The 17,616-nt window shown below is 34.6% G+C and overlaps 1 protein-coding gene and 1 long non-coding RNA gene across 4 annotated transcripts; both read right to left on the bottom strand.

Annotated features, from left to right (window-relative positions):
- Positions 1-173: 173 nt before the first annotated feature.
- LOC120083283 (B3 domain-containing protein Os01g0905400-like) lies at positions 174-5,234 on the bottom strand. 3 transcript variants are annotated; one of them, XM_039038960.2, is made up of 8 exons: positions 5,062-5,214; positions 4,500-4,694; positions 3,876-4,044; positions 2,504-3,473; positions 2,303-2,410; positions 1,671-1,754; positions 1,445-1,590; positions 174-673 (listed from the first exon to the last, which is right to left on the bottom strand). In XM_039038960.2, the coding sequence occupies exons 3-8, from the start codon at positions 4,005-4,007 to the stop codon at positions 413-415; spliced, it is 1,701 nt and encodes a 566-aa protein (XP_038894888.1). In that variant the 5' UTR covers positions 4,008-4,044; positions 4,500-4,694; positions 5,062-5,214; the 3' UTR covers positions 174-412. The 3 variants fall into 3 exon arrangements, with proteins under 3 accessions (XP_038894888.1, XP_038894887.1, XP_038894886.1); XM_039038959.2 differs by having other exon boundaries at positions 4,500-4,609; XM_039038958.2 differs by having other exon boundaries at positions 4,500-5,234.
- Positions 5,235-16,905: 11,671 nt separating this feature from the next.
- Positions 16,906-17,616, bottom strand: LOC150034658 (uncharacterized). Its single transcript, XR_016531406.1, has 2 exons — positions 17,479-17,616; positions 16,906-17,293 (listed from the first exon to the last, which is right to left on the bottom strand). It is a non-coding gene; the product is annotated as an uncharacterized LOC150034658 (long non-coding RNA).

The raw sequence follows: 17,616 nt of genomic DNA, 5'->3' as shown, positions 1-17,616 counted from the left end.
TTTTTAAAATAAAGAACTCAGAGAACAAATCAATCAAATCCATTTAGCTCAGCGGATTTGAATATATAAAACTAGAATCAAGATAGTGTAACAAGAACATCTCTACCACTTCCCAAGTTGCCAGTTTGAAAATACTGACACAGATATTGATAAACCAGTGTTGAAATAATTAATAAGATGAATGCCTACAAAACCTCCATTGTAGGATGTTGCATTGTATTTATAGTACTGTTTGAATTAACAATACCACCATTCCAGTTCCGTACAAAAGTACTAATCAACAGCATGAATTTCCCCAAACTTGTACACTGCAACAGTTTCCACCATTGTCTCAGACTAATGCCTTTCTTTTTTTCCACAGGAGATTTAAACAAGAAACCAAAATGTAGAGTTCTAGAATCATATAATACAACTAGTTTTTACATTTCCTAACACTGACTTCATATATGCGCTCGAGCTCATCCTCGACATGAAACAAACACTCATCCCCAGATTGGATTTTATTTGCAGAGCAAAATGATTCCCATCCACTTGTTAAAACTTTAACATTAGGCATCTCATGGTAAAGAATTGGCCACAATCTCTTCCTGGGATCCCGAAGAAAGACTACCTTCTTCTTCTCTGGGTTTCTTCGGCCTCTTGAACATGATAGGTGCAAACTCGTCGGCAGCTCCTTTATGGGTAGCAGAACAAAGTGAGAAATGGTAGTCAATGAAGAAATTAGCTCATTGATACATAAGAAACGCGAAATGTGAAGATGCATCCATGCATGGTTCGTATGCTATTGGTACTCTCAGTCATAACACGATATCACACATAAATATGTCAACATATGAGCGTGTGTGTCGATGTAAGTACGTATCTATCTCACTTAAGCTTGAGCATTTACTTGTCTTGGGGATAAATGTGATTTTCTCAAGGACCTACCTATACCTACCTGTTTAGATAACTATCAAATGCTCAACCTCTCTCATATTTTGAGGAAAAAGCATGCGCTTTTCAAAATTCTTGGAAGAATGGGTCTCACTGTTATCCACAGGTTGTCTCACTTCAGTCTGAGTAAAGAATAGTACTGGACTTTCCCTCTCTCTTATGTATAATTCCCAAATCTCAACTACACATGGCTCTTGGTTATAAGAGAAGACAGAAATGCTCAACCTCAATCCAATCAAACAGTTAAAGACCAAGAATAACTTATAAATTCTAAATGCTTTTTTTATAATTAAAGCCGAATGTTTTTATTGAAGACAAGAAAAGATATTAACACTCAAATGATACAATCAATATACATTCTAAATGGCTATGGTAATGAAACTCAAATGAAGTTGCCCTTCATCAATATCAATTTTCTGTCAGATAAAGACAAAAGCATGTCATATAACCTTTAACAAACTTATATGAATAAAATTTACATACTTAACAAAGAGAGTTGGCAGTAGCATACCAGAAAAGAGAGAGTATCTTTAGCTATTATACAGGAGATATGGGCTGGAGTTCCAATCGGATATTCATTATTAGTGTCATCATTATTATCTCTACCACTTTGATTAGACGTCACAATGAACTCCTTCTTAATGACCTTCGGGTCCACTGTAAGCAAAAACAAACTCAATTAGACAAGCTGAACCAAAAACTACAAAGGAATAATGTGATAAATTAAGATGAATTACATATTCGTTTAATGGAGTTTCCACAGTTGTTCACTTCTGTTCTAATTTCCAATGGTTCCTTCTTAATGATCTTTGTCATGTCCCCTGTTTGAATACGACATTCACAATAAGCTAAAGTTACAACATTTGTCAGATTTGGGAGGGCAAGAAATGAAGTTTCTTTTCTACAGAAGTGTGGATTGGCAATTATACACCATAAGAGAAGTTTTTTTTGTATGGATAACCTTTTCATGGGCATCTTTATGATTAATGACATATCCCCTACAAATGTATGAAATCTAATCTCATGCCTACGTCAAAGCACACTACTGCATTTTATAGTGTAGTGCATTAGGGATGTGTTTATCATAGTCCTAACGCGATGGTCATCTCTATCACGATCTTCATTTTTCTCCATTCCACTACAATATTCATGGCGAAAGCATAACAAAGCAATGGAGAAAAGTGAAGATGTAAAATGGTCATTACGTTAGGGTTACGATAAACATAACCATCCCTAACACGATAGATTATAAAACGTGGTAGTAACATAAGCATAAGGTTAGATTTCATATATTTGTGAAGGACATGTCATTAATTATAAAGGCAACTCCCATAAAGAGCAACCATAATAGAGAACAAACCATACAGACATTTTTTAACCTCCAAGGAATTTGGAGGGTACTCCTGTTTCACACTACGGCAATGTTCGGTGGAAGATGTACATTTATGATTGGAGACCTGATCATGTCTTGTAATTGCTGAAATATTTATTCACATGATTAGTTGTAAAAGAAAAAGTGGTCTCAAATGTAAATCAGAACAGAAATGTATTATATGACTTCAGTACTCACTTGATGGTGTGCTGCATATTGCTGGTACATTCTGGCAGTCTTTTACCATTTTTAATGGCGTGTCACAAAAATGCTCAACATCTTCAGAATTTGTTGCAGATGAAATAAAAGGAACCTCGATAGTCTTGTCATGGCAAGGATCGTTGTCAGAGACACTCATCTTTATTTCAGCCTCCTCAAAACATTGACTTTTATCAATTATCTTGTTGGCAGATATATCCAAAGGCAATACTTCCATGTTTCCTCTAATATCGATTGGAGCATTGTTAACTGGGCTGACAATGATTGCAGCATTCTGTGATGTGGAAGTACAGTTAGGATCTAACTCATCCTGAGCAACATTATTTGTGGTATTCTCATTGATGGAGGGTTTGACTATCTGCATTTCCATGGAAAACAAGTCAAGTAAGGGGCTTCTGTTTTCCTCCAGTCCTACATCCTTGTTTTGGTTGATGAAACAATATGAATCATCAACAACATCTACTTTAAAGAGAGGTCCATAACCCTCATCATTCCTCCAGTACTTTGGCCTTTTGTCCTGGTTTACATTCATGTTTCGGTAACCAGCCACGTTACATTTATCTTGAGATAATGCCACATTGGATTCAGAACCCACAGAGGGGTATGAAGCTTGCGGATTTGTCAAACCTTCATTAGTTGTCTCAATTACAGGACCGGCACTTCTAGTTCTTTTCCTCATTTTGCTTTTTTTAGCGAACTCTATTTTTTCACAACCGGTTTTAGTGTAGATACTAACATCGAAGTGCAAGTCCATAACGTGATTGAAGATCAAAAAATCTCCAATTTCTAGACTATGATCTAATGAAAAAGTATTCCATCCTTCTTGGAAGGCAAGGGATCCTTCACAATTGGAAACTGTTACCTTCCATTGTTGTCCAAGAGAATCCTCAAGAACAACCTTTTTATCAACCAACCTCGACAGTGTAGCAGCAAACATAGGCGGAAAGTACTACAAAAGAGAACGTAATCATCAAAGAATAAAATAATAGAACACAACATCAGTGGCAAAAAAATATCCGTGCAGAACAAATTGAGAGCTTGTAGCACATGACTACTCAAGGGAACTTAATAAACTCATAAAAAATGTCGACAACAACATAGAAAAATTTACAGGGACAGCGATTGTCCAAAAGGAAAGATCTCAGGGGTGCCATTCAATATCTAATAGCTATAAGAACTTCAACACCTTAAACAAGGCACTGTTCTTTAATATATTTGAAAAGAATGGAGAATGCCACCAGAAATTAGCAAATTACCATTTTGGATAAAACAGACAAGATGTAAAGAGGAAATATGTATATAAATACAAAGATATAGGAAATTGAAGACAATTTTGGAAGTCATATAGTACCAAAACTTCAGAAAAGCGATCTCCAAACATCACTTTGAAGAATGACGTAACAGATGATAAATTCCCTGTCTTTCTATGAAGATGTAAGCATCTTTGGGTGCATTCTGGACAGGCTTCTACCTTGCTGCTCATCTTTTGCTATACTCAAACGCAAAAAGATGGAATGGACCTACCGCATAATGGAAGAATGATTGTTAGGACAGAGGTAAAGAAGAGTAAAGAAAATCCAAGAGGAAATTATCCCAAAACAAAGAGGTGGAAAATCAAATTTCAGACAAGCAAATAATGATGGTAAAAACAGTGCTCTAATTTGGTGAAATACTTCCTGTATCTCAAAGATGCAATCTATGAAGTAATTGGATAAATTTTGAAAAGTCTATCCCTTTTCAGAGCAATTTATAGATCTTCAAATCCACCATGTAAGCACAAGAGAAGTTAAAACCAATGCAGTTGAAGGATGAATAAAAAGAAAAGACATATCCTTTGAGACAAAATCTGATCATTTGCACTTTTTTTCTCCAATATAAGGCACAAAAAAGCTCAATCACAAAAGTGAAAAAGAAAAAAATAGAACCGGATAATTAGGCGAAAAACTAAATAAACAGTGAGATTCTAAGGGCTCACCAAGTTCAGCCTCATATACCAACTACAATGCACTTCTCATTCAGATGCCCAGGAGACAGAAAGCTTCCTGCAGCTTTCATGTGAAGCCTCGACCAGCCTTTTGAGAGATCCTTCAATGCATAACATCTTTGAAATCAGAAGAGGCGAAAAACACAACTTCTTTCCGCCTCCACCAAACAAAAATTACATAATAGCCTGATAAATCCACAAAGAGTTAACTGGACATGGGATTTCAAAAAAGGAAAAACCCACAAAAGGGAAAATCAAAAAGTCCAAATAAGACATTTTCGTTGAAGGGTTTCTTTGCATCCACAGACATTTAGAAGAAGAACAAAATTTCCCCTTCATTCCCTCCAACAACTCACACCATTCCCATGCAAGAAACAAAACCCAGCATTATTTATTTCGAACTCTTACTTAGCCAATGAGCCATGCAAATAAGTTTCAGCCCAGGAATAAAGCTAAGACATTTCTCTAGAAAACAATGAACTTGAAGCAATTAACAGTTGAATATAAAGGGGGGAAAAAGAAAAAGGGAATTTAAGGAAAGAAAGTTGATAACTCTATATGAAGAATGCTGAAGTCCCAGAATCACGAGCCTCTGTTTCTCGCTCTAAAACCAATCTAAAAATGTCTTTGTCGAATCCGCAGAGCCGCAGAGGGAACTCCGGTTTTACTCGGCGGGTTCAGTCACCAGTGACGGTGTGACGACCTTGTCAAGCGCCAAGTTTTACTCTAAGGATGAAGAGAAGGATCGGCCTTTTTCTGTTGAGCCCAATTCTTTTGGGCCTTGGGCCTAGACATTTGTGAGCTAATCAGCAGCAACATTCTCATTTGGATATATGACCAGAATAAGATTTTTTCAGGAATATAGCAAATCTTCCTCTGCTATCTGCACATGATATTGATCTTCTGCAACATCCAAAAGCCCCTCAACCGAATATCTAATGTAACTAATTTTGTTTTACCAATTTTTGTTAAACATAGATCTTAATTTTCACCTAGCTTATCTCCTCACATTGTTTTGAAATTAAAATAAAAGATGCAATTTTTTTTCTTTTCATTTTCCCAATTATCTAATCTTATATATAATATTCAATTTTTCTTACACTGCAATTTTTCCAGCACAAACTAATTCAATTCCTCCACCTTTTCTTTCTTCACCGACTTCTTAGCCAATTATCTTTCTAAACAAGGAGTATGTTGGTAATGTAGAGAGAAGAAAAAGGCAGTAGAGAAAGAAAAGGAAAATTGGTAGACGAAGAGACTCACTGCGATGCAAATGCTATCGCATGCTGATTTTTATTAATGTATAAAATGCCACTTGGCACAAAGCGATAGGGAAAGATAACAGCCAAGAGAGAGAAAAGTAAAAACTTAACAACCCAAATAGTGAATTTTGAAAGTTGAAGAAAAACAGAAAATTTGAGGAATTGAGTGTCTATTTTATCATCCCCGCAAGTGAACGAGGAGCTGCCGTGACTGTAAGCTTGGTCTTGAGACTAAGAAAGCGTGGACTTGGTAAGGCCTTTGTCATGATGTCTGCGAGTTGGTCTTCGAAGGGGACAAATCTGACTGAAAGTTGCTTGGAGGCTACCTTTTCTCTGAGAAAATGAAGATCGATCTCAAGATGTTTTGTTCGATTATGTAAAACATGATTGGCGGTCATGTAGGCGGCGCTGAGATTGTCACAGAGCAGCAGAGGTGTTGAGATTTGGCCAATGCCAATTTCAGTCAGAACAGATTGGATCCAGAGTACCTCGGCAGCAGCGTTGGAGAGACCACGATACTCTGATTCGGCACTGGAATGGGAAACTACTTTTTGCTTGGAGGAGTACCATGAGATGAGGCTGGAACCTAAGAAGACACAGGACTCACTTGTACTTCGTCTGTCATCCAGGCAACTGACCCAATCCACATCAGTGTAGCACGTTAAGGCCAAAACAGGGGATTTGGTTAGAAGGATACCATAATTGGTAGTGCCTTTGAGGTAGCGAAGAAGCCTTTTTGCTGCTTGAAGTTGTGAAGAGGTTGGGATGTGCATGAACTGACAAAGTTTGTTGACACTGAAGCTGATGTCGAGTCTGGTTAGAGTGCAGTATTGGAGGGCTCCTACTAAGCTTTTGTATTCAGAGGGGTTGTCTAGTGGTAGTCCATCAGTAACAAAATGGTACCAACGACAATAGGAGAATGAATGGGCTTGCAGTCGGAAAGACTCGCATGATCAAGTAGACTGTGAATGTACTTGGACTGAGATAAGTGTAAAAAATTTGATGAGCATTGGTTTTTTGGCCCTTAATCTCAAATTAATTAATTTTAATTAATTAATTAATCAATGTTTTGATGATAACAAATCAATTTTTAATTACTGAAAATCTTAGTGTTTTAAAATGTCCATAGCGTAGAGCTCGGAACAACGATTCTAACACCTCTTGAATCACTCAAATCGGAACTAAAATGAAGACGATATGATCGAAACAAATTTATTGAGAAAATATCGTGGTGGATGACGTGGCATAACCAGACCATTTGCATGTAGACATGTGGCAACATATTGGTTGAATGGTGGATCATTAAGAGATTAACATATGATAGATTTTTTATTTTTGGATTGATTTAAAATAAAAAATTGAAATTAAAAAGAAATTTAAAAGGAAAATAAATTTAATATTATTTTATTTTGTGTCTAACGGCAATTTTTTTTTACACATGGTATGTTTTTTATTTTTGGATCGACTTTAAAAAGAATGAATTTAAAAAGAAAATGAATTAAAAGGAAAATAAATTTAATATTATTTTATGTATGTATCTAACGGCTAGTTTTTGACACATGGTATGTTTTTTTATTTTTTGGAAAAGAAAATGAATTTCAAAAGAAATGGAATTTAATATTATATTTTGTTTGTATCTAACGACTATTTTAGTTTAAAATCTCCACCACTAATTTTTCTTTTCCAAAATCCAATAGTCCAAATTAATTGTGGTTTCTAAAAAAAATTTCATCTCTATATAAACCATTTTCCTCTCCAAATTTTAAATACATAAATTTTACATTTCATAATCCTCAAAAACTCAAAAGTTCCATTGTTGCTCTCTCTAAGTTCCCAATTTTCTTTTCATCTTATTCTTGAGAGAGTGTTATTGTATTGTGAGGATAAACTTGTTGAGTGCTTGAACTTGTAAATCTAGTGAGAGTTGTATTGTGTTCTTCAAAAATTCCAACATTTGTAACGGTTTGATCCTAAACCGTGAAAAGGATCGGGTTTGCTCTTGAACCCGTAAAAGGAGCGGTGGTGTAACGGTTGGGCTCTAATCCGTGGAAAGAATCGGAAAGATTTTATTCGGATTCCTAATAGGCGTTTGGGGAGTGGAGTAGGTCGAGTTTGACCGAACCAACGGTGTCTTCTTCTCTAACTCTTTCCTTTTTAATTTTGCAATTAATTTAAGCATTTTATTGTATGTTTTAGTTTGTTCTTATTTATTTGCTAAAATTTGATAGAATTAAATTATCACATTTTTGTCATCTTATTTGTTGCATAAATTGAATTTTTTTCATTATTTATAAAAAATGTATTAATTAGTTTAATTGGTTAATTTAGAAAAAAAGTTTAATTAAACCCTATTTATCCCCCTCTAGGGTTGCCATATTGATCCAACAATTGGTATCAGAGTGGGTTGCTCTTCTTGAAATATTTATTTCTTGATAAACTTAATTGTTTTTTTAGCTATGACAACTTTAGGTTTTATCCCTTATACCGATAGTCAATCTATTACAAAGCCTCCTCTCTTTAATGATACTAATTATAGTTATTGGAAAAATAGAATGAGATTTTTCTTGCTTTCTATTGATTATGATTTATGGGATATTGTTGAGGAAGGTTTTAAAATTCCAACAAAAGATGTAGACGGTGTTAGCACTATAAAACCTAAGGAAGAATGGTCAATAAATGAAATGAAAGCATGCTCTTTAAATGTCAAAACTATTAATTGCTTATTTTGTGCTTTGAATAAAGTTGAGTATAATAGAGTCTATTTGCAAAACTGCTAAAGAGATATGGGATAAATTAGAAATTACTCATGAAGGAACTAATCAAGTAAAAGAAACAGAGATTGACATGTTAGTTCATCATATGAAATGTTTAAAATTGATGAAAATGAAGCTATTTCCGATATGTTTATAGATTTACTAACATTGTCAATGCTTTAGAAGGACTTGGAAAAAAGTACTCAAATCTTGAGAAGATAAAGAAGCTATTGTGGTCTTTGCCTAAACAATGGGAGCCTAAAGTCACCACCATTCAAGAGGCAAAAGATCTCAAATCTCTCTCCATTGATGAACTCATGGGCTCGTTGTTGACGTATGAGATAAAGATCAAGAAAAACATGGAGGATGAGAAGAAAAAGAAAGAAAAGAGTATAGCTTTAAAGACCATCTCTTTAGAAGTTGACTCCCAAGATGAAGATGACCTTGATGAAGATGATGTTGCCTATCTTTCATGTAAGTATAAGAACTTCATTAAGAGAAAGAAGCAATTCAAGAAGCATCTCTCCAACCAAAAAGAGTCAAAAGGTGAAAAGAGCAAAAAGGATGAGGTAATATGCTATGAATGCACGAAGCTGGTCATATTAGAACCGATTGTCCTTTTCTCAAATCATCCAAGAAATCCAAGAAGAAAACAATGAAAGCTACTTGGGATGATAGCGATGAAAGCGAAAGTGGGAAAACAATGAAAGCTACTTGGGATGATAGCGATGAAAGCGAAAGTGGGAGTGATAATGAAGAAGTGGCCAATTTTTGCTTCATGGCTCATAGTGACAAAGAGGATGAACAAAATGATGAGGTAACTCTAGAACCTCTTTCTTATAATGAATTGTTCGAAGCTTTTGAAAATATACAAAATGATTTAGAAAAACTTAGTTCTAAGTATGTTGTGTTTAAAAAGAAATACAATGTTTTATCTAGTAAAAATAAGTCTTTACTTGAAGAAATTGCTTGTTTAAAAGAGAATGAGCATGATGCTATGCATATTGATGAAATGAATATCTCTTGTGACAAACATGCTTTTGATTGTGATGAGAAAAATGCCTTGCTTGACAAAGTTAAATTTCTTGAGCATGATAGTTGTGAAAAAGAAAATTTGATTAAATTACTCAAAGAAAAGGAATTTAGTGCTTTGCAAGAACTTGATAAGGCTAAAGAATCTATTAAAAAGTTGACAATAGGTTCTCAAAGATTAGACAAGATAATTGAAGTAGGCAAGCCTTTTGGTGATAAAAGAGGTTTAGGCTATATTGATGAATGTTCTACTCCTTCAAGTTCTAAAGCTATCTTTGTTAAAACATCTTATAATATGCCTAAGTTTAATAAGCCTAAGGTTGTGTCTAAGCATGTTAAATCTAACTTTGTGCCTATATGTCATTATTGTGGTGTTGAAGGCCATATTAGACCTAAGTGTTTTAAGTCGAAATATGCTCATACTACTTCTCCAAGAAGAAATTTTTCTCAAAGGGCAAAGTTTCACAATGCTCCAAGGAATAATTTCTCCAAGAAAAGTAGAGTGCATAAATTTGTTGTAAGAGATAAATCTTTGCATAATGTTGTTTGTTTCTCATGTGGCAAGTTTGGACATACAACTTATTCTTGTTACTTGTCTAAATCCAATGCCTTAAATGTCTGCAAAAATGAAATGGATTCCCAAGTTTGTCAATGCTAACCATCTAGGACCCAAACAAGTGTGGGTACCAAAGAATCAAACTTGAACATTTGTGTTTGTAGGTTTGTTTGAAAGCCTCTAAGAAAAACAAGTGGTACTTGGATAGTGGTTGCTCGAGGCACATAACGGGAGACCCATCCAAGTTTGTCTCTCTCTCCCAAAAGGACGGAGGTCTTGTAACCTTTGGTGACAACAAGAAAGGTAAAATAATTGGTAAGGGTAGCATAGGTAATGAATCTTCTATTTTAATTGAAAATATACTTTTGGTTGATGGTTTGAAGCATGTTTTACTTAGTATTAGTCAATTGTGTGATAAAAGCTTTAGAGTTGTGTTTGATAAAAAGAATTGCATCATTGAAAATGCTAGTGATAGAAAAGTTATATTTGTTGGAAATAGAGATGAAAATGTTTATACTATTGATTTGAGTGATTGTCCTATTAATGATAAATGTTTATTGGCTTTGCATAATGATTCTTAGTTATGGCATAGAAGACTAGGACATGCTAGCATGCACTTAATTTCAAATATTTCCAAGAATTCTTTGGTTAGAGGTCTTCCCAAATTTAAATTTGAAAAAGACAAAGTTTGTGATGCTTGTCAAATGGGTAAGCAAACTAAGTCCTCTTTCAAATGTAAAAATGTAATCTCTAGAACTAGACCCCTTCAACTATTACACATGGACTTATTTGGCCCTTCTAGAATTGCTAATTTTGGAGGGAACTATTATGCCTTTGTGATAGTTGATGATTTTTCAAGATTTACTTGGGTTTTGATGCTAAAACATAAGGATGATACTTTGAAAAGCTTTTCTAGTTTTGCAAAAAGAGTTCAAAATGAAAAAGGTTTTTTGATTTCTAAAATTAGGAGTGATCATGGAGGAGAATTTGATAGCAATACTTTTGAAACTTTTTGTGAAGAAAATGATTTTTCTCATAATTTCTCCACTTCTAGAACTCCTCAACAAAACGGTGTAGTTGAAAGAAAAAATTGTACTTTGCAAGAATTTGCTAGATCAATATTGCATGAGTATGGTTTTCCTATAAACTTTTGGGCGGAAACTGTTAACACCGCTTGTTATGTTTTAAATAGAGTTTTAATTAGACCTTCTTTGGATAAAACTCCTTATGAACTTTGGCATAACAAAATTTCAAATATTGGGTATTTCAAAGTTTTTGGTTGCAAATGTTTTATTTTGAATAACAAAGAAAGACTTGGAAAATTTGATTCTAAGACGGATGTTGGTATTTTCCTTGGCTATTCCTATATTAGTAAAGCTTATAGAGTTTTCAATAAAAGAACTTTAGTAATTGAGGAATCTATGCATGTAGTATTTGATGAATCTTGCAATGTTATTTCTAATGAGCCTATTTATAGTGATGTTTTAGAAGGAAATTTTGGAGATTTACTTGTTAGTGACAAAGGCAAGGAAATTGTTTCAAGTAAGCAAGAGGTGAGCTTAATAGAAAAGAATGAAGTTGGTTCTTCATCCATGCCTAAAGAGTGGAGGTATGCTCCTTCCCATCCCTAAGAATTAATTCTTGATGATCCCGAACAAGGTGTGAAAACTCGTTCCTCTCTTAATATGTTTAATAATCTTGCTTTTGTTTCTCAAATTGAACCAAAAAGTTTTAAAGATGCTGAAAATGATGAATTTTGGATTTTAGCTATGCAAGAAGAATTAAATCAATTTGAAAGGAATAAAGTTTGGGAGTTAGTCCCTAGGCCCTCTCATGCTTCTATAATTGGAACTAAATGGGTCTTTAGAAATAAAATTGATGAAAATGAAAATATCATTAGAAATAAAGCTAGACTTGTAGCTTAAGGTTATTGTCAAGATGAAGGAATAGATTATGAAGAAACTTTTGCACCCGTTGCTAGATTAGAAGCTATTAGAATGTTGTTTGCTTTTGCTTCTTATAAGAATTTCATTTTGTATCAAATGGATGTGAAAAGTACATTTTTAAACGGTTATATCATAGAGGAAGTTTATGTAGAACAACCTCCGGGGTTTGAAAGTTTTGATTTTCCTAATTATGTCTATAAGTTGAAAAAGGCTCTTTATGGCTTAAAACAAGCTCCAAGAGCTTGGTATGATAGACTTAGTAATTTATTGCTTGAGAATGGATTTAAAATGGGTAAAATTGATACTACTCTTTTTATTAAGACTAAAGAAAATGATATGCTTTTAGTACAAATATATGTGGATGATATTATTTTTAGTTCTATTAATTCATCTTTGTGTGAAGAATTTTCTAAGTGTATGTATAGTGAATTTGAGATGAGTATGATGGGAGAACTTAGCTTCTTCCTTGGACTCCAAACCAAAAAGTCAAGAAAAATACTCAAGGGATTTGCTCAAAAGGTTCAAATTCAATGAAGGTAAAATTGCAAAAACTCCTATGAGCACATCCACTAAGCTTGACAAGGATGAAAAAAGGTAAGTGTGTGGATATAAAAACTTATAGAGGTATGATTGGATCTTTACTTTATTTAACCGATAATAGACCCGATATTATGTTTAGTGTATGTCTTTGTGCTAGATTTCAATCTTGTTCTAAGGAATCACATTTACATGCCGTTAAAAGAATTTTTAAATATTTGCTTTGTACTATTGATTTAGGCTTATGGTATCCTAGAAATGTTGAATTTAATTTGGTAGGATATTCCGACGTGGATTTTGCGGGTAGTTTACTTGATCGTAAGAGTACTAATAGTGGGACTTGTCAATTTCTTGGTAGTTCCTTAGTTTCTTGATTTAGTAAAAAGCAAAATTTGGTTGCCTTATCCACTACCGACGCGGAATATATTGCAATTGCTAGTTGTTGTGCTCAAATTCTTTGGATGAAACAAACTCTTTGTGATTTTGGATTAAAGTTTGATAATGTGCCTATATTTTGTGATAATACTAGTGCTATTAATTTGACTAAAAATCTTATACATCATTCTAGGACTAAGCATATTGATATTAGGCATCACTTTATTAGAGAGCATGTGCAAAATGATAATATTACTCTTGAATTTGTAGGCTCTAATAATCAATTACCGGATATTTTTACCAAGCCTTTGAATGAAGAAAAATTTTGCAAAAATAGGCTTGAGCTCGGTATTATTCGTTGTGATACCTCTTGATTTTATAATTTTACTTGTTAAATCTTTTAGAAGGCATTTTGATGGGGAGAGATATGGAAAGCATGTGTTAATATTCTTAGGGGGAGTTGTGCTAAATTTATGTTCATGTTTTTAAGGGAAACATTTATGTAGTTCTAAATTTTTCTTAATTATTCTTTTTGATGATTCCAAAGGGGGGAAGTTTAAGAAAAATATGCTATAAATTTGTTATGATTTTGATTGTATTAATTAGGGGGAGAATTTATTTTTTTGAGTGAATTTCAAGAATGATCTTTATGGTGATATGTTGAATTTTATTATGTGCTACATATGGTTTACATGTATTTCAAGCTATTTTTCTTGAATGGTTTGTTATCATCGAAAAGGGGGAGATTGTTGGCTTTTTGGCCCTTAATCTCAAATTAATTAATTTTAATTACTTAATTAATCAATGCTTTGATGATAACAAACTCAATTTTTAATTACTGAAAATCTTAGTGTTTTAATATGTTCATAGCGTAGAGCTCAGAACAACGATTCCAACACCTCTTGAATCACTCAAATCGGAGCTAAAACGAAGTCGATACGATCGAAACAAGTCTATAGAGAAAATATCGTGGTGGATGACGTGACATAACCAAACCATTTGCATATAGACATGTGACAGCATATTGGTTGAATGGTGGATCATTAAGAGATTAACATATGATGGACTTTTGATTTTTGGATTGATTTAAAATAAAAAATTGAAATTAAAAAGAAATTTAAAAGAAAAATAAATTTAATATTATTTTATGTTTATGTCTAACGGCTAGTTTTTTTTACATATAGTATGTTTTTTATTTTTGGATTGACTTTAAAAAGAATGAATTTAAAAAAAAATAAATTAAAAGGAAAATAAATTTAATATTATTTTATGTATGTGTCTAACAGCTAATTTTTGACACATGGTATGTTTTTTGATTTTTTGGATTAACTTTAAAAAGAAAATGAATTTCAAAAGAAATGGAATTTAATATTATATTTTGTTTGTATCTAACGACTATTTTAGTTTAAAATCTCCACCACTGATTTTTCTTTTCCAAAATCCAATGGTCCAAATTAATTGTGGTTTCTAAAATTTTTTTCATCTCTATATAAACCATTTTCCTCTCCAAATTTTAAATACATAAATTTTACATTTCATAATCCTCAAAAACTCAAAAGTTCCATTGTTGCTCTCTCTAAGTTCCCAATTTTCTTTTCATCTTATTCTTGAGAGAGTGTTATTGTATTGTGAGGATAAACTTGTTGAGTGCTTGAACTTGTAAATCCACTCTAGTGAGAGATGTATTGTGTTCTTAAAAAATTCCAACATTTGTAACGGTTTGATCCTAAACCGTGGAAAGGATCGGGTTTGCTTTTGAACCCATAAAAGGAGTGGTGGTGTAACGGTTGGGCTCTAATCCGTGGAAAGATTCAGAAAGATTTTATTCAGATTCCCAAGAGGCGCTTGGGGAGTGGAGTAGGTCGAGTTTGACCGAACCACTATAAAAATTATGGTGTCTTCTTCTCTAACTCTTTCCTTTTTATTTTTGTAATTAATTTAAGTAATTTATTGTATGTTTTAGTTTGTTCTTATTTATTTGTTAAAATTTGATAGAATTAAATTATCACATTTTTGTCATCTTATTTGTTGCATAAATTGAATTTTTCTCATTATTTATAAAAAGTGTATTAATTAGTTTAATTGGGTTAATTTAGAAAAAAAGTTTAATTAAACCCTATTCACCCCCCGCCCGCCCCTCTAGGGTTTCCATATCGATCCAACAACTACCTGAATGCTAAGAAAAAAAGATAGATCATCAAGATCTTTGAGTGCAAAGTGAGTGTGTAAGCAACTGATAAAGTGTTGGATAGTTGAAGAATTATTGTCGGTTATAATGATATCATTAACATAGATGAGAAAGATGGTTAGGATGTGAGGGCTGCGGAAGATGAACATGGACGTATCAGATTTTGCATTTGAGAAACCCCAGAGCTTTGAGAACCATGCACGAGGGCTTTGTTTGAGACCATACAAGGCTTTATGGAGGAGCAGGACATGATCCGGATGTTGATTGCTTATAAAATCCGGTGGTTGCTTGATGTATACTTCTTCAGATAGGTCACCGTTGAGAAAGGCATTATGCACGTCAAGCTGTTGGATGGCCCAATTGTTGGATAATGCAATGGATAGTACAATCCGGATGATTGTAGGCTTTACAACTGGACTAAATGTTTCAAAGTAATCAACACCATAGTCTTGGCTAAAACCTTGAGCGACCAAGCGGGCCTTAAATCGAGCAATCTTACCTGATGGATTATGTTTAAGTCTAAATACCATTTACTGCCAATTACCTTACGATCTTGGGGAAGAGGTGTCAAGGACCATGTGTTGTTTCGTATGAGTGCCTTGTACTCCTCAAGCATAGCTTGTTTCCATTTGGGATGAAGAAGTACTTCCTTGTACGACCGTGGTTCTATTTTGTCCTAGTCAATGACAACCGATAGCCAAGCCTTTGGTTTGAAGATGCCCATATTAGAGTGTGTGATCATAGGATGGATATTGGTTGTGAGAGGGAGAGGCTGTGGTGGGTCGGGAATATTGGAAATGGTTACGTGTGGTAAAGGGGAGTGATTTGAGGAGACAGGGGTGAGTGTTGGTGAGAGAGAGGGAATAGGATAATGTGGTGAGCTTGTGGAAGGATCGGGTGGCTGAAAGGTAGGGACATTAGGTTAGCTGGTTGGTGTAGGTTGGGAGGAGAGAGAGGGGTTGGAAGAAGATAGATGGGGGGAACCATGGTGATGAACATTATTGTGTTGAGGCTGGCAGTAGACTGATTAAGTGAGGAGAAACAGGGAAGAGTGATGGGATTAGATTGGAATGGAAATGGGGGGGGGGGGGGGGGGAGGGAGAGACTATGAAGGAGTTTGTGTTTGGAGTTTAGATATGAAAGGAAAGGCAGTTTCATTTAATACCACGTGCCTAGAGACATATATACGACCGGAGGTGGGATGAAGACAAAGATACCCTTTGTGTAAAGAAGTGTAACTTGAGAATATACATTCATGAGATCGGTATTGAAGCTTATGATCACTAAACGGTCTAAGGAAGGGGAAACAAGCACAACCAAACACTTTAAGAAGCTGGTAATCTGGAGGCTTATTGTATAGGGTTTCATAGGGAGACTTGTTGGTAAGAAGAGGTGTGGGTAACCGATTTATGAGCTATGTGGTCGTGTGGAAAGTAAATGGCTAAAAGATGTGTGGAATAGAGGAATGGGCTAGCATGGACAATCCGACCTCTACAACATGTCTATTCTTTCGCTCAACAACGCCATTTTATTGGGGGGTGTAGGGGCAGGATATACGATGGAGTATGCCAAGTTTGTCTAGAATAGATGAGAGGGCTATGAATTCACCTCTTCCATCAATTTAGATTGCTTTTATAGTGCTGGAAAATTGATTAGATATTATTGTTTGAAATTTAATGAAACAGGGGAGAACATCAGATTTTGCTTTTATTGTGTATATCCAAGTGAAGCACGAGAAAGCATCAATAAACAAGAGAAAATATTTATCTTCATTCACTGAATTTATAAGGGAAGGACCTCATACATCAGCATACACAATGTCAAAGGGAGAGAAGGGACAGGAAGTGGAAGTATGAAATAGTAAACGATGGCTTTTGGCCATTTGACAGTGCTTGTAGTAGACATATTGGCATTATTTTTGTAATTTAGTCTGTATTTAGACAAGGCTGACTGAACTATTGGAAAGGAAGGGTGTCCCAAGCGACGATGCCACAGGGAGACATCAGTGAATGTTGAAACAAAAGTTGTGGGATGAAGGGAGGAAGTAGATGAACTTGGAGCAGCTGGATTGATATAGAGCTTGTATAGACCACGATCAAGTATGCCCTAGAGGAGTGGATTCTTGGTTTGAAGATCCTTCACAACAAACGAGTCATGGAAAAAGTCAACATAAGCATGATTGTCATAACATAGGCGACCAATGTTAATAAGATTTTGAGAGATGGAAAGGGTGTGAAGGACAGAATGAAGATGTACATGGGTGTTAGATATAGGGGATAGAAAACGTGAAGAACCAGTATGAGAGATGGGAAGGGACATACCATTGCCTATCACAACTTGTTCACCACCATAATATGGAGTAGGCTGTTGGATGTTAGACAGATCAGGGGTCATGTAGTGGGTAGCTCCGAAATCCATATACCAGTCTTCATTCGGATGATTGGATTTGGTAATAGGGG

The sequence above is a fragment of the Benincasa hispida genome, chromosome 8 (assembly GCF_027475165.1).
Source record: "Benincasa hispida cultivar pf3 chromosome 8, pf3_genome.v1.1, whole genome shotgun sequence".
NCBI lineage: Eukaryota > Viridiplantae > Streptophyta > Magnoliopsida > Cucurbitales > Cucurbitaceae > Benincasa > Benincasa hispida.
The sequence above is the reverse complement of the archived record's forward strand: the minus strand, read 5'-3'. Positions and strand labels throughout refer to the sequence as shown.

What these genes read in the sequence shown, in the direction of transcription:
- LOC120083283 (XM_039038958.2), bottom strand. Translation starts at nt 4,007, where the DNA reads ATGAGCAGCAAGGTAGAAGCCTGTCCAGAATGCACCCAAAGATGCTTA. An exon ending in ATCGCTTTTCTGAAGTTTTG is followed by an intron (nt 3,474 to 3,875) that starts GTACTATATGAC and finishes TCTCTTTTGTAG; the next exon opens with TACTTTCCGCCTATGTTTGC. An exon ending in AATATGCAGCACACCATCAA is followed by an intron (nt 2,411 to 2,503) that starts GTGAGTACTGAA and finishes TAAATATTTCAG; the next exon opens with CAATTACAAGACATGATCAG.